The sequence below is a fragment of the Tachypleus tridentatus genome, chromosome 7 (assembly GCF_004210375.1).
Source record: "Tachypleus tridentatus isolate NWPU-2018 chromosome 7, ASM421037v1, whole genome shotgun sequence".
Classification (NCBI taxonomy): domain Eukaryota; kingdom Metazoa; phylum Arthropoda; class Merostomata; order Xiphosura; family Limulidae; genus Tachypleus; species Tachypleus tridentatus.
In genome coordinates, this window is record NC_134831.1 from 14295041 (window position 1) to 14322556 (window position 27516).

The window sequence follows — 27516 nt, forward strand, 5'->3', positions numbered from 1 at the left end:
GACTTAATTTCTGGGCATTCAAAACTAAGCAACTGACCCATTTTTAATGATGGATTCTAGGCTGAACATAGATTTCAATGTCAGAGGCAACAATGGCCGAGGGAAATGTACTGCTTGCGGTTCCCAGATTACAGTGTGAGGGGGGAAAAGAAATCTGTGTTAGTAGGATAAAGAGGTCGTATATAACTTGTTTTTGTTCATGGAACAAACTTCTTAATTTAAAACGTTCAACCAAAAACCACAAAGAAAACTCTTCTCACGACTGTTGACAGAACGACCACCCGACAACAGTTTTACTGGAAACGAACGTGGTGAAGCTGGAATCCAGCAAGGAGTAGTGCTGGGAGGGTATAATATTCAGAAAAATTCAAACACAGGTTTACGTATTCACAACGTATTAACAATTACTGGCAACACCAAGTACATAACACATCAAATTAAAAGAAGAAAACAACGCTAAAAAGTATGTATTAGAAATCTATAAATAACCTGACGCGTTTTGGCAGCTCCTGGCTGTTTTCTTCTGCCTTAATATGATAGACTTGAGCACAAAGGAACCTATATATCTATATATATTGATAAAAAGATTTTTAATTATAAAGAACCTGCCACATTTCTGCAGTTCCTGGTTGTCTTCTGCTTTAATATGATAGATTTAATCATGGAGGAGCCTAGATGTCTAGACATACATTGTATGTATACCATTAAATTAAAAGAATATCGGTATTTAAACATTAACTATAATTTATAATCGTTCTAGGCCAGTACCAGAGTATTTGTTTGTTTGTAACTAAGCACAGAACTAAACAAAGATTCATCATAGTTTCAGAACTCATACATGTAGTTATCCTTTAAGAACAGATTCTAGCAGGCCTGGTATGACCATGTGACCCGCAGAATGAGGGTCGCGGATTCAAATCCCCGTCACACCAAACAAGCTCGCCATTTGAGTCGTGGGGGCGTTATAACGTGATGATCAATCCCATTATTCGTTGGTAAAGAGTAGCCCAAGGATTTTCGGTGGGTGGTGATGACTAGCTTCCTTTCCTCTAATCTTACACTGCTAAATTATGGACGGCTAGCGCAGATAGCCTTCGTGTAACTTTGCGCGAAATATAAAAAGAACCAAACGAACCAATTGTCCATTTTGAGTTAGCTATTTTCTAATGAAACGTTTGAACTCTTCTAGACCATTATAATAATTAATTGATATTTCTACACTATCTGATCCGATAGATTCTTAATTCCTAAATGGCAAATTTAATTATTTATCTGGACTTTAATTGATCCAAGTTATATCGCTAACTTGATAACTTCTTTCAAAATTTAGGCCTAATTTGCTATAATAAGGCTTTACAGTTGTTATGCTTCTCAGCTGAAAGATTGCTTTATGGTTTTAAAGATGGCCCTAAAAGATTGCAGCGAGAAGAAAGGTTTTATGTTCATTACTCCATACGTCTATTTTAGAAATTATTTTGAACTGAATTTTCTGGGCTTCCCATGGTATTTTATCTTCATAACTTGGCAATGCTGAATTGACTGATTAATTTGTGGAACTGGATTAGATAACGACACGACTGAAATAATCCAGGAAGGTCCTGCCATTATGGATATTGCGCAGATCGGCAGATGTGGCGTTTTGTACTAAAACAACATGATATCTCTCATGGGAGGGAGTTAAATATATCCATGTAAAAAGAAACATATGTGACAAGGTCTAACTATTGAGCATTTTTGGTTTTCAGCACAACCTGCGCAGCGCACTTGTTAAACATTGTTCTGGAAATAACTAGTAGCAAAGAAATATTCTTTCCCAGATCCACAAGAAAGGCTATGGATATTATAATCAGAAACTTAGCAAGTACATGATATGAAAACAAACAAAAAAATACATAGCACATTTATTATCATTGCGGGGTGGTCTTATGAAAAATGTGTAAATTTTTAAAGCTGGCAATGTGGATTCTAATCAGTTTTATACTACGAAATATTTCTTACACTTTAACTAGTGTATTCGCTAAAAGCGTAACAGTTAATCTCGTAGCATGAGTGATATGTATTTTAAAGTTACGGACGGTAGCAGATTGCCGTGGTAACTTCGCCATGATAAAAATGTACATATGCTCATATTTACGATGATTAATACTAGATGGCAGCACAAAAATTTGTTTGTTTTTGGAATTTCGCGCAAAGCTACTCGAGGGCTATCTGCGCTAGCCATCCCTAATTTAGCAGTGTAAGACTAGAGGGAAGGCGGCTAGTCATCACCACCCACCGCCAACTCTTGGGCTACTCTTTTACCAACGAATAGTGGGATTGACCGTCACATTATAACGCCCCCACGGCTGAAAGGGCGACTGACAGGGATTCAAACCCCCGACCCTCGGTTTACGAGTCGAACGCCTTAACACTCTTGGCCATGCCGGGGCTCAGCACAAAAGTAAGAGCCATTTTCCTCAAAATTTTAATGTGTGCGTGTGTTTGTTTATTATATAGCAAAGCCACATCGGGCTATCTGCAGATTCCATCATATAAAGAAAAAGAGACACAACAGTAAATATGAAAGCTTTTGATGCTAAAATTCGTGTTTGGATACCCGCATGGGGTAATGCACATTGCACTTAACAATAATCAAAACAAAAATAGAAATATTAATTAAATTTATGTACCAAAAACATTAATATACTACAAAACAATAATTTTGATATAACTCATATCGTAATTAAAGGAGATAATTACTGGGTTGAGAGAGTTATATCACTGGTGTTTCCTTAAATATTTTAACATCCAGTGTTACAAAAACTAATGTATAACAAAATATTATCACTTTATTTTATTAAAATTAGTAAAATAAGTGGATTTTTTCAATTATTTTATAGTGCAATAAAGTTGGTCTTCTATATACATATATATACACCAATAAGTTAACCAATCGATATGTATTAGCTCCTTATTGTCCATTGGAAGTATTTTGGAAAATGAAATTATTTATAGATTATCATTTCTCTTTTATCCTTAAGTTTAACAGTTTTAAACGTATTTTGTCTCTAAAAAAAACCCTGGAGCATTTTCAAGATTATTCAGAAATTGTTTTATAGAGGGACATTTACTCGTTTCTTTAACATTTCATCACTAGTCTTTTATTGTAAAATTTTTAGCAAGCATAAACGTTGAAACTATTTGAATAGCAAAATATTAACGATTAATAAATGTGTTCTTTGTACCGTGTTAAAATATATAAATGGGGAAATCTAAATGCATCTGGATTTGAAATTTTCGTTAACGGGAGGCGGATTGTCTCAAATAGAGGGCTTTTTGCTGTTGTCTTTTAATCATGTGCTTTAAAGGAGAGGTAGGAATTAGTGGCTACTTTTAGGATCAACAAGAAAATTTATGTATCATGGAAAGTTTCGTGTGTGTAGATTAACAGTAAACAGCATCCTGAGGTCCACAAAAGTGTCATTATTTAATGTACTTAATTGACTATAGCATCAAAAACATTTCAGGTGTGTGAGGTGTATTTTATTGTTTTAGTTTCGCATGATGAAGACGCTTCAATTTTACATCATTTGTGGTAATTTTATCTTTACGCTTAATACTAGAGTCACTCTAAGGACCTGCCTGAAAATGTAGCTAAAAATTAGTTCTTATTTAAAATTACCCAGGAAACCCCAGCTCTAAGTAACGGAATTATTAAAAACACTGGCAGTATTTTGGTTAGCGTTTTTTTTTATGATTGGTATTATTAGGGACCTTGGAATCAATAAAATCATGGAGATACAAATAATTTGACGTATAATTAGAATTAATTAAAAAGGAAAAAGGACTGATATGTAACTAATTATTATTAATTGAAGTAATAGTACGATTTGTTTGCACTAGATTCTAGAATAGTTCCCTCATCTGATTAATCACATCAGAAAAATCCTGGGTACAAAATAAAAGGGTTTAAAGAAACAGAATCCATCTTAAAGTTATACATTTTTTATGTAACAAGCCTTTTAATTAATAGAAAGAATTGAAGTGTTAAGATGTCGTTTTTCCCCTCAAAAACATATTTTTAAAATAATGTCTATCTTCCATATTAAAAAACTGACGTAAGCCAAGAAGATAATATTATTAACTCGAAGTAAGATGTAAGTATTGTGCTTTGTACTGTAAGAGTGCTTAAACATAATTTGCTTCATGGCGACTCAGTTGTAAGATTGAGGGATGGCAAAGCTAAAAATCGATGTTCCGTCCCTGTTGTGTACACAGAGCAGAGAAGCCTATTTAAAACAAAACATAAATGTGGCTTAAAAACAATAAAAATAAGTTTGTTCTCAGTAAACGAGAACAAAAACTAAGTTTGAGGAAGTAAAAATATTTTTCACCATTTCAAAGATACCATAAGGTTCTATAGTTTATTTGCTACACACTAACAAACCATAAATACAATCACAACATTGTTACGATACACGTGAGTAATTAGAAACATACATTCCGTTTCTCCAGATAGCTAAAACAACCACAGCTTGAATTCTGAATAGGTGAGAACTAGTTTGAACAACAGCCAAAAACAGAAGACGAAACTTTTGTTTACTGTGTTCTTGTTCAATCATTTCAAAATAAAACTTTGTATTAAAATGTTCGATCATTTTTCAATTGTAACAGTCGGGCCAGTGGTTTAATTTATAAGGTTATTAGAAACGGTCTCTAGATTTTGTGGGAAAAAAGTTAACACAAATGTATAGATTTAAAAATACATAAATATAAATATTATAAATAACTCAGTTAAACAACTTTAAAAAACACTTTTATGTAAAACACGTTCTCACTAAGTTTGTTTTGAATTATGTATAAAGCTACTCAATCTGTACTATACTCACCACGGGTATCGACACCCGGTTTATAGCGGTGGGAGTTCGCCGACATACCGCTATGCTACTGAGGAAGATGCTCAGTAAGTTAGAAAAAACAATGGTTTCATATTTTTAAAGCGTTCTTTATATATAAAAAAACATGTGTTTAATTACATGACACAAAAGTAATCATAACTTTTTTATTTTATTTCTTTGATCTACACAAAAATAAGATTTTGTAATAGATTAGTGCTTTAACACTGAACGATCATTCTAAAGAGCAGCTTTATGTCTTCATAAATATAAACAAATCACTACTCCTATAAGAAAGTGTTATGAGAAGTTTATTGTTAAAGTCCACGTTTCTTTGTAGGAATTATTTCTCTCTACAATTTATCCATATTTTAGAAGTGGTTTAACACACAACATGCAAGTCCATTGAGTTTCATAAGTAAAACAGTAAGTGCCTTAAATTTATTTTAGCCATAGTTGTTTGCAAATGTCAAAAAGTGAAAGAGAGTTTGAACTTTGAAATTGTTGTCGACTTAAAACCGGCTGCATTGACATTACATTACAGGTATTTGTTTATGAAAGTTGGACATGTTTTACACAAGAGAAAGCGGAAGTGTTACAGGAATAGTTTCACTAGCTGAAAGCTCTAGACTAGAAGAACTTCTTAAATTTCAATCTCTTCTGTTTAAGAATGTTAACATGTCGTTTACGTCCCCCTTTTTTTAGTTGTGTAAATGCAGAGTGTTCAAGATACAGCTACCATATTATGGACTTTAAATAATGGTTTTATTAAAGTTCAAATAGGGAAGTTATTTCTGGAACATTCTATATTTGTAATAACTTTATTCGGTATTTTATAGTTGTTTCCCAAACAATAAAGTCTAGTGGTGTGTTGCTATTTAGGTTATGAATATAGGACAAAAGTTTAACATTTTAGTTTCAAGTTTTGAATTTTTTTGTTTTTCTTCACACGAAAATTTTGAACATGTTATTTGCTGGAAATGTTTGAATCTGCTGGGTTTCTATTTTTACAGAACTAAGGAAATTAAACATTTTGTTGTTTTTCGCAAAACAGATTAGTTCCTGACAATTAACTCTGTCGAATTCACCGGCTCGTAGTTTAGAGTTCGCTCAAACTTTAAATGATGAGCTGGTCTGAAAAGAAATAACAAAATCCATTTTTCTTGGAAAAGAATTCTTGTGCGTGACAACTTGAACATGTGTAACCAATATTCAGGAATATTAAGTGTTGATTATGCTTTCGATCCATGATTTGTAGGCCTTTGTTCTCATGTAAACACCAGGCAGATTGGGTTCTGCACAATGAATACCGTGGGAAACTGTTCCAACCAGAACCCACCGTCCATCATCTCTCTGTAACATCAACGGTCCTCCAGAATCGCCCTAAAAATTATAAATGGGCAAATAACAAGTAAGAAGAGATTTTTGACCTGGTGATAAACTGGAATCCACAATTAATTTCATATTTATGTTGTTATTCGTAATGTATTAACACCAATATGTTTTTTCTTTTGCAGCAGAGCAAAAACAAAACAAAAACAACTAGAACAATGAAGAACAGTAATCACCCCCAACAAAAATTTCAATACTTCTACGTAAATTAATTTCGTCAACGAGCACCTTTGATCACCAAATAATATTGTAAATACTTTTTTACATTTCTTCATATATTATACCAGAGTTTGCAGTAGATACCGGTGGTATTCGGTGCCCAGTACCGGTGCTGATTTATAGTAAATCATATGCTGAGAATAATACCTGTTACCGCATGTCCAATCTTCGGGCCCGGCATGGCCAGGTGGTTAAGGCACTCGACTCGTAATCTGAGGATCGCCGGCTCGAATCTCCGTCACACCAAACATGCTCGCACTCTTAGCCGTGGGGGATTTATGATATGACGGTCAATCCCACTATTGATGATGGATGGTTATAACTAGCTGCCTTTCCTCTAGTCTTACACTGCTAAATTAGGGACGGCTAGTGCAGATAGCCCTCGAGTAGCTTTGCGCGAAGTGCAAAACAAAACAAACCCATTTTTGAAGTTTCGACCAACGCCTCCTCAGATATTTCAGCTTTGTTCTTCACAGAATTATAAATGTTTGATGTGGTAGTTTTGAGTTCATACTTCACTTGATAAGCAAATCAGACCGTAAAAATTGGCAATAGTTTGAAATACCGAAAAGAACGTGAATGTGCCTACGTGACTGATTACACATCAGGTAGGTGAATGTGTGATTAACTTTTAGCATGCAGGCGGGATACACTGCGCATGTCACAACTTTACAGTGAGTTTATTCAAACAATAGACAAGAAATAAACTTTTAATATCATATAAGTTTTAAGATCTCAATTGTATACGGAAATATTTAAAAACAACCTCATATTCTCCAGTGTGAGAATCTGGATACTTGTTCATGAGCTATTTTCTATTCTCGATTTTTTTTGCCCATTCCTTAGAAAGCTAAGAAATGTAAAGAAACTATTCTTTATAATTTCGTAATTGACGTTTAGAAGCTATACTTTTATATTCTTCATTGTTATGAGGCTATAATGATCAATGAAAATTCAGAAACCACTTTCCCGGCTTTCCTCTGACATGCTTTGATTTACTATTAAGATTTTTCTGAGGCCAGTTCTCATTAAATTTATAATCAGCAGAAAGCCTAGGTTTTAACTGATTCATTGCCATTGTCATTAAACTATGTAGGCTTACAGATAACTGATAATTTTTTATGTGAAAAATTTTCCTACGAGAACACACTGAACATAGCTGATTTCTAATTGCTTATGTTACATGATTAGACAGGCTCGAATAAAAGGTACCAATACTGGGCTACCACCGGTACATACACACTACAAATCTTGTATTACACTCACTGATTTATTGAACAACCATCCAGAATCCTGATTAGGGTAGAGAAATTATTTTCATTTTCTCTAAGAAAATAAAATAATGAATTTAATAATCTATATTTTTTAGTTATTTCTAAAAAGAATATGCCTAATAATTTTTCATTAATAAATTAACTTTTATTCTCGGCAAAACTGCTTAGTTCTAAGAAATGAATATAACGCATCTCAAATTCTTTTATATGCATTAATATTATATATGTTTGTTTTGAATTTCGCGCAAAACTATACGAAGGTTATCTGCGCTAGCCGTCCCTAACTTAGCAGTGTAAGACTAAAAGAAAAGCAGCTAGTCATCATCACACACCGCCAACTCTTGGGCTACTCTTTTACCAATGAATAGTAGGATTAATCGTGACATTATAACACTCCCCACGGCTGAAAGGGCGAGCATATTTTGGTGTAGGAAAAAATAGTAAATATTTACTTGCAAAAATATTAATAAACCTGCAAGTGAGGGTGTGAGTGTAATATGTGTTCCAAAAACAATGTAATATAAATGGTGGTTTGAACTATATAAAATGACGTTATCTGTGTGAGAAAGTTGAATGGATAAATACATAAAAAGTAGTGAAACTAATATTTTGTTTTTTAATTTCGCGCAAAGCTACACGAGGGTTATCTGCGCTAGCCGTTCCTAACTTAGCAGTGTAAGACTAAAGGAAAAGCAGCTAGTCATCATCACCCACCGCCAACTCTTGGGCTACTCTTTTACCAACGAATAGTGGGACTGACCGTCACATTATAACGCCCCCACAGTTGAATGGGCGAGCATGTTTGTTGCGACGGGGATTCAAACCCGCGACCCTCAGATTATGTGTCGAACGCCTTAACCCACCTGGCCATGCCGGGCCCAAAACTAATCTCTATATATAATACTTACTTCACAAGAATCCTTTCCTCCAGTCTCGTAGCCTGCACAAAGAAAGTCATCCCTAATTTCTTTGACGTGGCCTGCATCGAGAAACATTTGCTGGCACTTGCTATTACTAAGTATTGGAACTTTCACGTACTGCAAAACACGGGGCACAGGACCATCTGAAAATTAAAGAATTGTTCCATTTTATTTTGTTCAATTAACGAAACACCTGCGATAATACAAGCCACCTAACTCTTTTGAAACTATTGGTTTTAGTATTACCGACTTTTAGATATTTGTTTCTGTAGGAAAGACCTTTACTGAACAAATGTCGAAACTTTTAAGGATTCAACCAACAATACTTTGACAAAATTTTTTACCAAGGAACAATTATATCGCCTAGAAAAAATAATACTATAACCAAAGCTCCAGAAACAAAAATTAATTCCAGAATTACAATTTCCAGAACAAAAAGTTAATCCTAAAATTAAAGATTCTGGAACCAGAATTTAGTAGTACTATTACAGCTCCTAGCGTCAAAAATTAATCCTAGAATTACAGCTCCTAGAACCAGAATTTAATAATAGCATTACAGCTTCTAGAATTAGAATTTAATCCTAGAATTACATCTTGTAAGACTAAAGGCTAATCCTAGAAATATAAATGGGATCTGAACTCCATCGGAATTTTGAGCATATTGTTTCTGATCTATTTATGTAAATATTGCTTGAGAGTCCATTACTTTGTTGGTTACAATGTTTCAAATAACATATAAATCACACAAATAACATGTAACACGAAAATACCATCATTATTGGAATTAATTCCACTAAGTACTGCTGGAACAATTTCATCCAACTTGTTCAGTCAATACTTTACACAGTAAATGTTTCAACAGTTCAAAAATATAATCTTACTCATAAGTGGCGCATAAATTCAGATTTTTGTTTTTCTTTAACACTTGATGACAGTTGGCATTCTACAGTCTTCTGGTATCAGTAATAGATATAGTATTCTATGAATTTAAACTTAGAATATCACATAACCAAATGCTTACCTTCAGAAAGCTTCCCCCAACCAGAGACGAATGCTGTTCTACCTGTAAAGTTTTCTCCAATCTCTGGGAGACAAATTGGAGCAATGTGGGGTTGAAATTGAACAGGACTTTCCAACTCCAACAACGCCAAATCATTTTCAAAGGACTGGAGGTTAAAGTTTCTGTGGACAATTGTCCTCTTAACATTTTTGACCACAGGCTTTAAAGACTTGTTATCCTCGCTGAAATTGTGTTCTCCCAGTACAACCAACAGGGAAGCCAAAAACCTACGGAAAAGAATTTGTGTTTCGCGATCATGAGGGATAAAAAAAATACATTCTTGGAAAACCAAAATTGATAAAACCAGAAACGATGTACACTAAACCGTGACAAAAGTTATCAAGTAAGAACGTCACATGTCCGAGTCAGAACTGTGGTTTAGTAAGGTTCTGCTTGACACGGCTGGAATATTTCGTATAAAGTATTAGATGCTCTCTATTAGTTGTTTGATGTTCACATCAAAATGTTTTAAGAGAACATAACTTTACAGTGAGAAGAAACAACAACAAAACACGTTGTGAGGGTCAAGTTTATTTTATGTGGAAAGTGAACCTCGTTAAAAAGCTCAGATAGATTTTTAGCTCAAATCTACATAATGGGATATCTGTGTGACCTGCCGTGGTTGTTGAACTACTTTTTCTTAGCTCAAATCTACATAATGAGATACCCGTCTTACCTGTCGCGGTAGTTGAACAACAAATTTTTGCCCACAAGACCACCGTTCAACAACAGGGGAAGATGGTAGGCTCAAAATGTAAATTTGTTTCTTGTAAATGTAGTCTTGTCGTGAACTGTTTGTTTTTTTAATCGGTTATTTCACTGTTATAAAGTATCATGCCCTCTGGTGAGGATCAGCGGTAAGTTTACGGACTTGCAACGTTAAAATCCAATGTTCAGTCTTCCTCGATGAATGAAAACAACAGCTAACCAAATGTGGTTTTTCCCAAACACACAAACAAGGACAATGGTTTGATTTCAATTTCACGCAGTGTAAGTGTTAATTTTACACGTGACCCAGAAGCGAAATAATAAGTCAAAGAAATCGTTTACCTCGGTTGGCAGTGACCTGCTGTTAGGACGTATTTGGAATTCACAAGTACCCCTCCACATTTGTTCTTCAAAAATAGTCCTAGCCATGTTGCTTCCTTCACCAGAACCTGCAACAGAAAACTTACAACGTTTACTGGCAAACAAAGAAAACGATATCCTGTATCCCTATGGTTACATAGAGCAGGGCTGTCCATCTGTCTGTCTGGTATCTTGACGTCACAAGTTGTCGTTATAAAGCGGCAGGACCAATTTTTTTTATGAAATTTTGAATGCAATCTCGAGCAGACTTCTGTAAAGGTTAAAGATAGGTGGAAGATACATCAATATTTTATTATGCGAAGGTGTCCGTGAGATCACCTTATGCTGATCTTCACATTCAAGCCGTACCAACATCCCCCTGAAACAAAAGAAATAAATATCGCGCGAGGCGGTGGTACATTTGTCAGTATAGTAAATATGGAACCCGCATCGGTAAATGTTGTTTTTGTAGAGTAAAATATAATCTATATACGTTAACTATTAACAGAACAATGCAGATGACTCACTTGCCAGGGCCATTCGCCGAAGTAAGCGTTGCGGCCACCAACAATCCTACCGTAGGGTCTCAATGACCGAACTCCGCAGTCTAAAGGAAGAAAAAAACACTATTAAATATTCACGAATGTTTGTTTGAAGTTAAGCACAAAGCTACACAATGGACTATTTGTGCTCTGCCCAACACGGGTATTGAAAGCCAGTTTCTAGCGTTGTAAGTCCGCAGACAAAATGTGCCACTGGAAGGAGACTTCAGGGATGATAATGATTGTTTAATTGGAATCAGGCACAAAGCGACACAATGGGGTATCTATGCTCTGCCTACCACGGTATCGAAACCCAGTTTCTAGCATTGTAAGTCCGCAGACATTCCGCTGTGCCACTAGGGGTCGAATGATAATGATCAAATGAATAAATATTTAAGGTGTTTATTTAAAGTTGTGGCGATATATATATATATATATATATATATTACAGAAAACAGATATTTTTGTTTGATTGTTTATTTACTCTAGAGCAAAGTCATTGTGGGATATCTGCTAAGTCCACCATCGGGAATCAAACCCCTGATTTTAGCGGTGTAAGGCGGTAGACTTGCCGCTGTCCCGTTGTGGGATTCAAAAAATAAAAGCTAAATAACTGCCTCTCTCAACTTGGAGGGTTACTCCAAGACTGAGAGGTATGTATGTTAACAATTGGGTTACGATACTCACGAGAGCGCAAAGCACAGATAGCCAATTCTATAGCTTTGTATTTAATAATAAAGTAACAAACAAAAAATAACTTCTAGATAAGAAATCGAAATTTTACGCTAATTCCCACAAGAGATTTTTGTTTGTAAATTACAAAATCACCTTTTTAATGAGAAATTTTATGTTTTGAGATCAACTGGTTTATATCGTTACTAATAAAGGTAGCAAGATAGTGCAAAATACGATATAATAGAATTGTTTTTTATCTTAAGTTAGGGTATTTAATATGAAAATAATTCTGAATTTATTGGCCAACCTAAAAAAACATCAGTCATATTTTGAATAGCATGTTACACTATCCACAACACTTGCTTCAAACATTGTTCCTAACAACGACTGGTTTTCGAATTTATTTTCATAAAGCATTAAAGACAAATTGAAATTTCAACCTTAACAACACCCTATACGCTCACGTGCAGAATGGCCAGGTTAGAAAACCATAGTGGACAGGTATAAAGGTTTTGCACTGACGTTAAATGTCACGCGGTCTCTGGTTTTCTTCCATAAATGTTCTGTGTTTCTTTTATGTGTCAATTGATAATATTCGATGGGGATTCGAACCTTTGGATTACGAGTCGAGTGCCTTATCCATCTGGTCATGCTGGGCCATAAATTAGTCTTAATATACAGTTACGACAGAAAGTATTCGTACCCCTGCGTCCCGAGTAGTTTTTTGCTCATAACTTAAAAAGTATCACGATTAGACTAATAGACATATGGTATATTATAAATATTATACCAAAACACATATACATAATTTTTTATATAAATTGAACGACAAATAAACTGTTTGTAAACAAATAACCAAACAAAGGAGGGGCAGAAAGTGTTCGTGCGTTTACTTTAATGGTCAGTAGTGTAGCCTTTCAGGTGAATTACTTGGCGTAATCTCTCTTCATAGCCCTCCATAATCGTTTAACAGTACTCGACTGGTATTTTCTTCCATTCTTCTTTACAGAAGGCCTCCAACTCTTGTAAATTTTTCGGATGACGCTGATGAACTCTGGTCTTCAACTCTAGCCAAACGTTTTCAATTGGGTTGAGATCGAGTGACAGCGATGGCCACTCCAGAACGCTTATATAGTTCCTCTGCAACCAGGATTGCACATATTTCGATATGTGCGTAGGGTCATTGTTGTGCTGGAAGATCCAACGACGCCCAAGTCGCAAGTTCCGAGCATCATTCTTGATATAAGTGCCTAATATATCACCGTACTCTTTTCATGATTCCGTTGACGTGGTGAAGGCTACTTACACCAGTAGAGCTGAAGGAACCCCATAGCATGATCAAGCCACCTCCGTGTTTAACTGTAGTGACGATGTTCTTTGGAAGATTTCGTTCCCCCCGTCTTACGGAAAATATAGCGAACATCATTGTGGCCGAAAAGCTCGATTTTAGTCTCGTCTGACCAAAGAATACTTTTCCAATAGATAAAGGGTTTATCTACATGCTTTCTTACATACCTCAATCGTGCTTCTAAATTAACAGGCTTTAAATATGGAGTTCGATGAGGACGGCATACTTTGTACCCAGAAAAGCGTAACATGTTCGTAATTGTCGAGGTGCTTACTTCAACCCCAGTTTCCCTTACCAGCTTCGTATGTCATTACGCGTTAAACGAGGGTTCCTACTAACTTCTCTGAGAACCTTCCTCTTGGTTCTCTCTGAAATTTTATTTTTTTTTGGGGGGGGAGGGGGGCGTCCGGAACGAGGGAGGTTAGCAGTTGATCCTGTAAGCTTAAACTTGGCAATTATGCTTTGAACAGTAGATTTCGGCATATTAAATTGTGTAGCAATACCGGAAAGAAACACACGAGACTTGTATTTTACAATAATTCGTTTTTTTTCAAATCACTGGATAGTTGTTTCCTGTTTGCCATGATGACCAAGCAGATAATGACGGAGACGGCGCTAAATTACCGGAAGTACATTTTTTTGCTGGTTAAATTCCAGTAATTATGAACCCAGTGTCTAATTCTGGAATGGTATAATGTAGTTTATTCGCCAAACTAAACAAAATTTTTTACGGGAATATCAGTTTTCTCACACGCTCTGAAATGTACGAACACTTTCTGCTCCTCCTATTTTTGGTTATTTATTTATAAACAGTTTATTTGTCGTTTAATTTACATAAACATTTATGTAGATGTGTGTTAGTATATTATTTATAATATACCATATGTCTATTAGTCTAATCGTGATACTTTTTAAGTTATGAGCAAAAAACTACTCGGGACGCAGGGGTACGAATACTTTCTGTCGTAACTGTAATTGTTGGTATTTCTTGAAACATCATTATTAACATTTGTCAGGGTTTTAGACATGAGAGGTCTGAGGATTTTTCTACAGATGTCTGTTACTTATTGACGATAAATTTAACAATAAACAGACAGCACACACTCCACTTGTTTTAAAATATATTCCAAAAAGCGAAACTATCTACAAAAATTCTTTACGTTATGAAAATCACATTTCTGTCTCAAATACTAAATAATTCTCTTTTCTTGTCAAAAGTCCACTTAAGCTGACACAATTACTTTAGAATCCTGTTGACAAGAACCAGTTTTCTCTACTTTTATTACAATAGTATTAGTGAATAATTCACTTACGTTATCGCGGGGGTTTCCACAGTCGTATCCTGAATTTAAATAACTGTCTTCTTTTTGTCAAAGTCTACATAGGCGAGTTGAATTACTTTAGAACATCCTTTGACAAGACAAATTATCCTCCTTATCTCTATTTAAACTGTAAAACTCACTTTAAAATATCACCATTTATAGCAAATCACTTACACACGGGCAAATTTCACGTTTTGTAACATTTTTTTGTAGTTTTCTTCACTTGACTTGCGATCGTTTAGTCACTGTTTTTTTAAGTGTTGATCACTGAGGTCGGAACTTTCTGTAAAGTGCGCAAACTGCGCTAATTTAACAATACTCAGTTCAGGTAACGAGGAAAATACCGAATATTCTAATAACTTGACGTCAACAATACAAGTAAGTCTCGACAACAATGTGATTGCAAACACTACGTACGACTCTTACCGACTTATGTAACCAAACTATTAAAACGGTTAACTTTCAACTCTCTTGTTATGAAAAACTAAACAATCATTATATATTAATTTACAAAATACCTTAAATCAAAATGCCTATACTAACAGTCTAACAGATATGTAAAATATATTTTCTCAACCCATACCAGCCGTTTTTACATATATATTTTTCTCTACAAGTGACTTTTCACGTCATCACGGATATTCAACAATATTTTTCTAAATATAAGTTCATGCCTATCCGTTATTTTTGTTACAAATTATTTAGTCTAATTCCCTTTTATTTTTACAGAGGGCAAATACTTGTTGCTGTAATTCTGTAAAAATAAACACAATGATTCATAAATTCCTTATGCATAAATATTTATTGCACCTGATCACCTGTTTAACACAAAGTTACTCTATGGGCTATCAGTGTTGAAGCGGAAATATTAATATTTAAGAAAAAATAGTATTTTGTACAATTAATTTTGTCTTAAGCTGTTGTTCTGAATAAAGCACAAAGCTACAAAATGGGCTGTCCGTGCTCAGCCCACTACGGGTATTGAAACACGGTTTTTAGCGTTGTAAATACGCAAACATACCGTTGAGCCACTGTGGGCTTGCCATAAGCATTTTACATTAAAAAAAAAGCAGGAAGACAGCTCCAGGTCCCACCATCTAGTAAGCAACAACAGATTGAAGGAACAATATATTTTCTTGTATCTGAGAACGGCTGGTATGGGTATTAACACTTTTATTGAAAAGGAGAGAACAACGCTTCGACCTTCCTAGGTCCTCTTCAGGTTAATTTAGCTAAGATATATAACAATAATGATCATTGCCTGTAATTTCACAAACTTAAAAACAATGGCAGGTTTTACGAACATAATAAACTTACCTTTTTTGTAATCCCATTTGTGCCTGGTTGGCGTTGGGACATTCGCTGTTGTTATAAACTTGGTTACGGTAAGGGGATTCTCTGTTATTGTTGGTGTGACAACATTCGCTAAGAGCGATGTTGCGTCTGTCACATTAGTTGTTAAAGGACTAACGACCATTGTCATGGTAGTTGAAAAATTCTTGTTGTTTGTGAATGAGTCAAGGACTGAAGGCTCAAGACCACTAAGCACTGAAATACTAGTGCTTCCAATGAGATTTTCACTAGTTACTGACAGATTGTTGTTAACTTTGTCAATACCGTTTTCTGATGCAATGACAGATGTAGATGTGGCATCTAACACGTTAAATAGTGTGGAGTTAGATAGTGACGTCACTTGGGAAGATTCTGTAATTTTTATTGCTTGAGAATTATCATCTTCCGTGGTATAAAGTGACGTAATAGTAATGTGTTCATCGTTAGAAGTTGGTGAGACAGAGTCCGAGTTATCCAAAACCGATGCCGTAATGGTGTAAGTAGTAGATTCATCATCTAGATTTAGAGCTGCAAGAGAAGGTGAGTAATCACTGTGAGTGTTATTAGAACCCGAAAAAACATTCTCCAATACAGAGTTTCCAGTTTCTAATTCTGAAATAGCTTCCGTAATGGGCTCTTTTCCTACGTTTACTTCCTCAGTTGTGGTCTTAACAGATCGAACGGGATCATTTGGATGAAAGAAGAGAGAATTTGATGATGTTTCTGTCGTTACTCTTATATTGGAGCTAAACGTGGTGGACATCGTCTGGTAGAACTCATGTTCAGAACTTGGCTTGGTGTTAATTTCGTTTGAGATGTCATTCACCTCTAGCTGAGGAAAAACGACTTTAGTCCCTGAAATTGGATTACGATGAGTGAGAGGCAGGATTGGAAGATTTGGGGTTACTTCTGGGGCTGTTATTATGAGATACGTTGTGTTCTCATTAGGGACTGTGGAGATGGCGGCAGTTATAGTTTTATTAACATGATTGGAGTTGAAATAAGTTTCGAAGCTCGTACTAGTAGGATCAATAAGTCTTTCAGTTGTGTCGAGCACTAGCTCATTAATGTCATTTTCAGCTACATCAGTGCTACTGAAATATCCAGCGTGTGTCTTGAACTCTGGCGTGGTAAAATGTAGTGAGGTGGTAGAGTTAGAATTTAACATGGCTTTAGTGAGATTCTTATCAATTCTTGACGTGTCAGTTTCTCTATTAACAATACTGTTATTAACTGTTAAAACTGTCATGTTTTCAGTTACATCCACAATTGTTGATGATTTGACAAACAGAGATTCGGGTGTTGGTGATGTAGTGAGATCCGTGGTTTTATCACTAGCACTCAGAGAAATCAAAGATGTACGTGTAGGGAACGAATTATTTGTTAAACGTTGGGCTGTACTGGTAGGTTTTGGTTTCATAATATTTATCATATTAAAAGAAACACCAAAGGAAATACCATTGTGTAAATCTTTCTCTGTCGTCGTGAGGGAGGGGGTCGTGATCATAGGTATGAGCGGTTTCGTGCTGCCATCTGGTGACAATTCTAAAACACTTTTGGGAGGCGGCGATGGAGCAGGTTTTGCATCTTGATCCTTGTCAACTCCTATTCGTTCTTTTGAGGGCAGTTTACAGCAACTAAGGTAGAGAAAGCCACTGGTACAGGTTGATAGCAACACGCCATTTCTGATGGTACAGTCCCATTTGAACATACACACTCCTGCTTTACCGGTGGCGTCCTCACAAGGCTTTCGGTAAAGATTCAGTGTTTTCCCTAAACAAAAGAAAAAGTGTAAACTACAGACACAGAAACTTCTATATGGGATCAAAAGTTTGTTGTTATGCTGTCTGGCTAAGTTACTAGAAGTAAGTAAAAACTAGTTGGTAAACTTTAGAACGTACCATAGCTATTAAAAATATAAACATTCAATATCTTACATTTATTGCCAAGATTATCTGTTGGTTAAAGAGAAACGTTTTGGTAAATTTGTTTCAAAGACGACATTCGTGAATGCAATCAGTTGCTTTAAACATTTAACGTTTCTAAAAATCGTACATAATATTAATAAGATTGAAACGCCTTGTACAATTATAAACAAATTACAACTTTTAAAGTATCTTCTGCTTAAAAATGCAATCTACGTAAAAAAGGCTCAGACCTAGTTTTAATCTATTTCTTGTAGAGTAGAAATTTACATCTATAGTGTGGTTATCATTAGCGCTTTAAGGGTATCGGTTATGTATTCGAATATCGTCATTGATGCATTAAAATGTGCGTTGCATTTCGATTAACATTTTGGTTCCATATTTTAATGGTATTGTTATTGTCGTTTTTTGTGCAAAGCAGCGCAATGGGTAGAATCTGCTCTTCCTACTGCAAGGCAAACGCAAACGCAAACGAACTTGGTAGGGGTTTAGTTTATAGAGAGAAATGTCAGAATAATTCTCTCCCCAACAGGGGTTCCTCTTCGTCCCCTCACATGAAAGATTATTTAATTTTGCTTGGGAATTTACCTATATTTTACTTTGACTTATTTAAGGTAATGAAGTGAGGTGGGGCATTATAAAAATGACGGGTGAGAAAATGGGGGGGGGGGCGAGACAAAGACCACACAAGGAAAGTACACCAAGCCAGATCCTGGAGTTCGAAAAGCCGATAAGATATCAACTTAAAACGACCCGATTCAGGGTTGGGCGAAAATATTGCCTTTGCTGGGATATAAAGATTCAATGCCTGAGATTTGGATTTGGGGGAAAACGGGGAGTGCTCCGAGAAAATCCACTTTCAAAGGATAGGCGCCGAAAGTTTTAACTGTCCTGTACCTGGATCTGAAAGGAAATACATATAAATTTAAACATATATTCACTTTATCTGTGATTATGTATTTTGTTGAGTGATTTGTAATTGCTGAAATATGTTATATGGTGAAATGTATTTTGTAGGTGCATTGGCAAAGTAAGAATATAACAAAATATTTTTCTTACGTACCAAAACAAGTTAAAGAAATGAAAACCTGGCAAACTCCAGAATTGTTTGTTTGTTTGTTTGTTTTGAATCTCGCGCAAAGCTACACGAGGATTATTGCTAGCCGTTCCTAATTTAGCAGTGTAAGATAGAGGGAAGGCAGCTAGTTAGTCATCACCACTCACCGTCAACTCTTGGGCTACTCTTTTACTAACGAATAATGTGATTGATCGTAACATTATAACGCCCTCAAGGCTGAATGGGCGAGCATGCTTGGTGTAACGGAGATTGAAACCCCCGACCCTCGGATTATGAGTCGAGAACTCTAGAATCAAGACTAGAATTTAAGGAAAACAACAACGCACTCTTTCATTCTTTGTACTCCGGCATTATTTTAAAATCAAAAAATGTTTCCGAGAAATGAAAAATCAGATCAGATCACATTATATTGAGTCCTTAGGACGTAATACAGGTCTAATTTTGGAATGGCTATTGCTTTTGGGCACAAATTTTTCGGCGCTCAATTTCGAAGAATGCATGACATACGAGGTACATATTGTATTCAATGTGAAGAAACATTACCTTGACGTAAGATATTACTTTAGCTTCGATGAATACCTCGCAAGGTTCGATCAATGCTTTTGACGCCCAGCCAAATATTTTCTCATGCCCCCAAAAGATCATACTAAAATAAAAATAAAACGTAAGATATTATTAGTAGAAACAAACGATTTTTCTTATACTTTTCTCCATATTATATCTTTTAGTATTTTGTCTTATTCCAAAACACGCACACGAATATAACAATATTTAAGTGTTTATTACTTTTCCGATTAAAATATCGAGCGCCCTCTAGAAATGGCAGTTACAATTCTCAAGCTTCCGCTCGATTACCACCGCTCAAATTAATTTGCTAAATTACTCTCGTTCCTAGTATTATTTCATCAGAAAATAGTGAAAGTTGTTCCATTCAGTACCAATACAGAGAATAACATATTATAAATATATATTTTTAAATCTAAAACTCTTATTTCTTAGTTTTCACACAGTAAAACTATTTGATTATGAACAGTTCAAAACTTACAATTAATTATTAATCATATCTAAATTTCACGATAGTTCGTGATTCCGTGCCCTTGTATTGAACAGTTACCCACTTTGACCTTGTTAAAGTGGCCATGTTCCTCAAGTTTAATATGAGTTTGGTTATATCAGTTTTTATATTTCTTAACAGTACTGAAATGTGTATGTAGTCTTTTTCTTCAATATCGTAAAAAATGTTTAAAATATTTTTTTGAAAACTGTAACATTGAAGTTGGTTTGCTTGTTTTGAATTTCGCACACGATACTCGAGGGTTATTATTTTGCTAATGAACAGTAGGATTTACCATAATGCCCCATGTCCGAAAGGACGAACATGTTCGATAACAGAGATTTGAGCCGCCACTTGCAGATTGTGAATCTAGCACCCAATCCATTTGTCTCCCGGTGGGGCAACAATAAGTATACACACGTACAACTCTAAAATACGAGGTTCTATTCTTTGCGGTTGACAAAACAGAGAGCCAAATGTGGCTTTGCTTTAAAAAATACAAACAAACCTCTAGCCATCAGACCGGCATTGAACTGCTACTTACAGTTATAAAAATGGTCTAATCCCTTCCCAGCAAAGTTATGTGGGGACTCAAGCTTAAATAGCTGTAAGACATCCATTCCAATGACATAGTAATTTGGGGACCGCTAAGGGGACAACTTCTTCCCGTTGTAAAGCCATGCTTGGTTATATATTTCAGATGTAGAAAAAAAATAGAATAAAAATCTGTGATACAATGTACAAAATGTTTTCCTTTTGTAACTAACTATTAAGACTATTTTATTGTTATGATGACGAAGGAATTATTCAACAGTCAGGCTGTTGAATAAAACTATGGAGCTGAGATGACTGATTAAACAGTGTTAGTACGTTGTGATTTTTAAGAGTTTTTCAAAATCATTTAGTGAAAATAATTCAAAGTCCACTTCAATAGGGATAACATATTAGTTTAATTTTATTTTACATTTTACAGGGTTGTACATTTTGTAATTAAAGAAAATTTTAGGCTTAATTAACTTTATAAATGATGCGCAAACAGAAAAACTTCGACTAACATAAAAATTCTGTCTGTTTTATTTGAGTAAAGCTAAGCTGGGCTAGCTGCTCTGTACACCGTGGAGCATCGAACCCCGGATTTTAGCGTTGTAATTCGTAAACTTACCAGTGATCCATCGGAGGACAACGTAAAAAATAACAAAAGAAACTTACTTAAATAAAATAAAACATTAATTAAAGTGCTTGTGGTTAATTAAAATAGGCTCCATAGTCCTAGTCCAAAGCTTATTTCGTTTATTAACCGGCTCACCCAAACTTGTTTATGGAATTTCGCGCAAAGCTACACGAGGGCTATCTGCGCTAGCTGTTCCTAGAGTGAAGACAGGTAGTCTTCACCACCGACCGCCAACTCTTGGGCTATTTTTTTTACCAACAAGTAATGGGATTGGCTGTTTATTATAACGTTCCCACGGTTGAAAGGACGAGCATGTTTGGTATGACGAGGATGCGAACCCGCAACCTTCAGATTACGAGTCAAGTGCCTTAACTACCAAAATTTGTATTCAATAACTATTCTAAATATTTCGTAAAGTCAATAAGTTTTGGTGACATCAATTTTGAATATTTTAAGACTTACATAGTTTACTTGATCTTAGCCTAATGTACCCTCTAGCTAACATAAAAATTATAATATTAAAATATATGGCTTATAGTTGAAATACCAGTATGAAACTTTGAATATGTATGCAAAAACGGCTCGTTTGGGTTAAGAAAATATTTTACGTAGACCCAAACGAGCCGTTTTTGCATATATATTTCTCTACAAGTGGGTTTTCTCGACATCACTGAAACTTTGAATAGTTGGTTTAGTCATTCAGTATAATTACATCAGAATGAAATTTCCCAGAAACTAATCGATGATATCTTATTAGTATAAAAATATATATGAAAAACGGCTCGTTTGGGTTGAGACATTTTTTATACGTAGAGGAGCGAACAACGTTTCGACCTTCTTCGGTCATCGTCAGGTTCTCATTAGTATAAAATTTTCTCTGGAACTGAACAACTTCTCAATATCAACTCATCTCACTGCAAGCCAGTTTTAACCTTGAACTCAAGGTTTATGCGGTCTTTGTTTTAACCCAATAGCAGAAGAGTTTTGGTTCGTAGGAGAAAAAGAACCAGAGTTTGGCGGGAATAACAGTAGCTATACTTCGGTGGAACGTGTAACAGCTGTTAGGAAAGTTGCACATGACCTTTAAGGATTAAGCGTGAACGGAAATCTGCAATGTCACTATTTTTCTACAGTATTCGTGTTCCATGCCTTGCGTACATACCCACAACTCCAAAAGTACCGGGGGGGGGAACCCAGGTGACCTAGATACGCTGGGGCCAAATCGCGCTGATAGTTTACTTCCGCTCCTAAACTGGCTGTTTTTCACGAACTATGAGTAAACAACCTATATATTGCGTTATCTTATTTTATTTCAATTCTGTTGTGTTTTTCTCAGCATTCTGCTTCTCTTAATGTCTTATATTTGAACGCGTTATTGATTCATAATAACAAAATATTGAGTGATTCACTTATATATTTTTTACCAAGTGAAATATGAATAAAACTGTTTTGTTTTTCCATATACCACAATAAAGTGTTATGGTTTAGTTAAACAAACATATAAACAACATAAAATATTTTTATTATACAAATTGTACTCAATACCTACCATTAAACATTGTTTATATGAACCTTTCTCGACACTCAAAAAAAGGAAAATTGTCGTGGTATGCATTAAAAAAATTATAAGTACGGAAAAGACATATTTATTACGGAATTGTTACTCTTATCTTCCAATATATATTCCTTACTGCGAACCTTTCATCACACTAAAAGAAAACAACGACAAAACTGTCGTGGTTTAGTTTAACAAACGCATAAACAGGGAAAACTATTTTATCACAAATTGGTATTCTGTATATCTTACTATACACTGTATAGTACGAGCCCATCTCGACGTTAAATAAAACTGTATCGTATTTTTAACCCAAATGTATGCTTCATTATTTATTATACTTATATATTAGCAACAAAACGCGCTTATGCGTTCTGCGTTGCCAATACTAATAGTTCTAGCGTGATGATACATGACATCTTATGAGTTAAACTTTTATATGTAACCAAGCAATCTCTTTTTCCTGATCTCACTAAACTTTGGGTCCTGGCCTGCCCAGATTATTAAGGCGCTCGACTCGTAATTCTAGGGTCGCGAGTTCGAATCCCCGTCACACCAAACATGCTCGCGCTTTCAGCCGTGAGGGCATTATAAAGTGACGGTCAATCCCATTATTCGTTGGTAAAAGAGTATCCCAATAGTTGGCGGTGGGTGGTGATGACTAGCTGTCTTCCTTCTAGTCTTACACTGCTAAATTAGGGATGGCTAGCACAGATAGCCGTTGTGTAGCTTTGCGTGAAATTAAAAAAAAACAACAACACAAAAGAAACTAAGCTTCGAGTTCGAGAAAAAGTTGTTTGTTTTTGTTAAATGTGTACCACCAAAATAATTAAGTTCACGTACCACGTTGCGGAAACACATTTGTTGTTTAGAAAACAAATTGACCAATGTAACGTTATATTGCAAAAAACTACAGTGTTTGTAACCATCGCTGTCTATACTGTTACAAAATACTGTCATATAAACTAATTTATATGGTTAAATATAAATATTATGTAATACTCAGATGGAGTCTTGATTAAGCTGCAACATTGTACATTACATAAGTTATTTGTTATGTTACACGAAAAATAATTTTTATAAGAGCAAAATGACATAATGAACGATGAGCACAAGTAAGATTTCTTTAACCAACTGTTTCATTTGGTAGGATACGGAGTTGATAACGGACAAGAGCGACGGCAACAGTTGTAAACGTTTTAATCAACGTTTCGGAATTATACGTATTCTATTTTCAAGCAAGATAAGCGTTAGTATAATTACTAATATAAATATACAATGGCTAGTGTTGGAAAACAAAAAACAGTTTCAAAAGAAAGGAAAGCGAGGGAGGGGGAGGAAGAGTTCTATTGTATTCATAACATGTATACCATTATCAACAGGTCGTGACCATTACAAGATAAAACTAATCTATAGGGCAAAATGTTTTAATTTACATCATAAAGCGAAGTATTTGTATAAAACAAATAAAAGCGCGCTCTACTTTTTTCTAACTTCATGACTGACTCTTACTTAAAGCATTTTACCTTACCAGTAAACATAACTCAACTTTGAAAACGTATTCATACTCACATCGAGCTATATGATTGGGTGGTTTTGACGAACTCGTGGGTATTAGAGTCGCCAGGATAGTCAGGAACAAACTTGTTCGAAAGCGCTTCATGGCTTTCAGAAATCTAGCAGGAAACACACAACTGGTAGGTGTATAGACAAGAACGAAACGAAATACACGAGTACTAATTCAATAAAAAAAAAACAAAGTGTACTTTGAAGATACTTTAACATGACACTTCACTGCCATTGAATACTGACACATCCATTCTGCCATTCAGATGGTTGCTGTTATTTTAAAGTTACGAGTTCTGTACACTTTACTATTGCTACAATTAAAACATGAAAATCAAACATTGGATACTTTAAAAAACAACAACAAAGAAAAACGTATATATTTGTAGTTTTGGGATTAAAATCAGAAAGTAACATTTACTCAACATAAAACAACTTGCTATTGAAACTTTCGAGGTTAGTATCAATTTCCCAGCATAATATTACCTTCGATTATTTTTTCTCCGTGAATATTCAGATTGGTTCGACCAGAACTTCCTTTTATGTATTTTATATCTATGAGCGCTTGCTGACCACTGACCACTGCACTGACAAGAAGACTGACCGATACTTGGCGGAGACAAGAGAGCAGCGGGACGTATCAGGAAGCTGCACAGCTAGAATGTGACCCTCCCTTCTTCCTAGTGTTACCTGGGGTCATTAATTCCCTCACCTTCCTTCCCCTCGCTTTACACCGGGGTTCCAGAAATCAAGTGGTGAAATTGGGCCAACCAATATGGAATATGCTTTTCGTAATACCCTCAGACCTAACCTTGCCTAACCTTTCGGCTATGAAAGCTATCGCTTTTTAATCAGTTGACAAGAGATATAGAAGATTGGCTAGTATTGGATACCTTCGTAAAAAAAAATACCTTATATATTTGTAGTTTTTGGGTTAGAATTCGAAACTAATATTTTTCAACATAAAACTACTTGCTATTGATATTATAAAGGTTAGTGTAAAGACCATCAGTATAATATTATATTCACTGTTAGATTTTTTTTCGTCCGTAAATATTCAGATTGTTTAGACCAAAACTTCCTTCTATTTATCTTATATCCATACGAGTGCTCCATGACGAATATGAAATATCGTTTTAAAATATACTTTTTATAATACGACCGGCATGGTCAGCTGGTTAGGACACTTGACTTGCAATCTGAGGGTACCAGGTTCGAATCCTGTCACACCAAACATGCTAGCCCTTTCAGCCGTGGGGGCGTTATAATATAATGGTAAATCCCACTATTCGTTGCTAAAAGAGTAGTCCAAGAGTTAGCGGTGAGAGGTAATGACCAGCTGTCTTCTTTCTAGTCTTACACTGCTAAATTAGGGACGGATAGCGCAGATAGCCCTTTTGTAGCTTTACGCGAAATTCAAAACAAACAAATAATTCAAATTATTGCACACAAGAAAATGTTAATATACTTTGCTTGGTGTTATTATAAAGGAAGCTATTAACACTGTTTTAAAGAGGAAAACTACTAAAGAACAACTTTAACGTGTAAGTCTGTTCCTAATAATAGGGTTGCAATCCTAAAGCTATGGAGGGTTGTTATCGAGTGTTATTTTTCTTGTTGTCATTTATTGGTGTATGTTAACAAAAGTCATGAAATCTAATTGAAAACACTTTATATAAGGAAAAGGGTGCGGCCAAAAAATAAGTAAATAAATAAAAAGGATTGAGCGTGCAACTTAAGAATTTTACAGCAAATATTTTCATTAGTTAGTTAGGCCTAGTATTATGTTTTATATACTTAAAGCAATGAAATCAGAATTGGCTGCCAAACTGGTAGCTACATTTATAGCTTTGATAAAAATTTTACAGACAATTTTCATTCATTAGTTAGTTAGGCCTCGTATTCTGTTTAATCTACCATCATATCTCAAGCTGAACAAAAAGCGCTGTCATGATAGTTACCAGTTTGTTTGGCCACCAATTTTGATTTCATTTTTTAAGTTGCACGCTCAATTTTTTATCGGCCGCACTTTTCTTTGACATCTAAGATATTTTTAATTAGCTGTTATAATTACCATAAGATCTGTTGAAATTTGGCCTACAGCTCCACATGCCAAGATATCGATTAATTCTTTGTTTGTTTTTGAATTTCGCGCAAAGCTACTCGAGGGCTATCTGCGCTAGCCGTTCCTAATTTAGCAGTGTAAGACTAAAGGAAAGGCAATTAGTCATCACTACCCACCAACGACTGTTGGGCTAATCTTTTACCAACGAATAGTGTAGTTGACCGCACATTATAACGTCCCCACGGCTGAAAGGGCGAGCATGTTTGGTGCGACGGGGATTAGAACCTGCGACCCTCAGATTACGAGTCGAACGCCTTAACCCACCTGGCAATGCCGGGGCGTGAAACGATTAATTGTTTGTTTTTGAATTTCGCACAAAGCTACTCGAGGGCTATCTGTGCTAGCCGTCCCTAATTTAGTAGTGTAAGACTAGAGGGAAGGCAGCTAGTCATCACCACCCACCGCCAACTCTTGGGCTACTCTTTCACCAACGAATAGTGGGATTGACCGCCACATTATAACGTCCCCACGGTTGAAAGGGCGAGCATGTTTGGATGCGAACCCGCGACCCTCAGATTACGAGTCGAACGCCTTAACCCACCTGGCAATGCCGGGCCTGAATCGATTAATATATCAGGCTGTATTATAATTACCATAAGATCTATAGAAATTAGGTCCGTAGTTACACATATCAAGGAATCAAACAACATTGTATGATACTAATTATTACTATTGAAATTAGGCCTACAGTTACGTAAGGAATAAAACAATATAAGTTTATATTAAAATTACCATAAATTGCACTTGACAAGGAATCAAACAGCACAGGGCTATGTTAGTATTATTATTAGATCTAGCGATATCTTCATACCATTATAATTTATTAGAAACACAAATAACAGGTTATAAAGAATACTAGGAACTAATAAGACGAGAAAAGGAAATGTCTCATATTCTTATCTTGCTCGTTTGGCGATAATTCCATCGACACCAGAAGCACTTGGATTTTCTTCAGTAAATTACTCTAAATTAATTCTTCGCTCAAACCTGAGTTCAAGAATGTTTGCATTAGTTCT

At 35.4% G+C, this 27516-nt stretch overlaps 1 protein-coding gene across 1 annotated transcript; it reads right to left on the reverse strand.

Moving 5' to 3' along the window:
• Positions 1–5100: 5100 nt before the first annotated feature.
• On the reverse strand, positions 5101–24472 carry LOC143254929 (uncharacterized). The gene is made up of 8 exons (XM_076509840.1): positions 24336–24472; positions 18733–18854; positions 16012–17799; positions 11335–11414; positions 10790–10896; positions 9701–9966; positions 8668–8822; positions 5101–6257 (listed from the first exon to the last, which is right to left on the reverse strand). Exons 1-8 carry the CDS (start codon positions 24470–24472, stop codon positions 6096–6098), a joined length of 2817 nt encoding a protein of 938 aa, XP_076365955.1. The 3' UTR covers positions 5101–6095.
• Between the last annotated feature and the right edge of the window lie 3044 nt (positions 24473–27516).

Coding starts and splice junctions, on each gene's coding strand:
- LOC143254929 (XM_076509840.1), bottom strand. CDS start 24,472: ATGAAGCGCTTTCGAACAAGTTTGTTCCTGACTATCCTGGCGACTCTA. Junction 11,415..16,011: donor CAAATGGGATTACAAAAAAG/GTAAGTTTATTA, acceptor TTCTTCCTTTAG/ACTGCGGAGTTCGGTCATTG. Junction 9,967..10,789: donor GCAGGTCACTGCCAACCGAG/GTAAACGATTTC, acceptor TCTTTTCCGTAG/GTTTTTGGCTTCCCTGTTGG.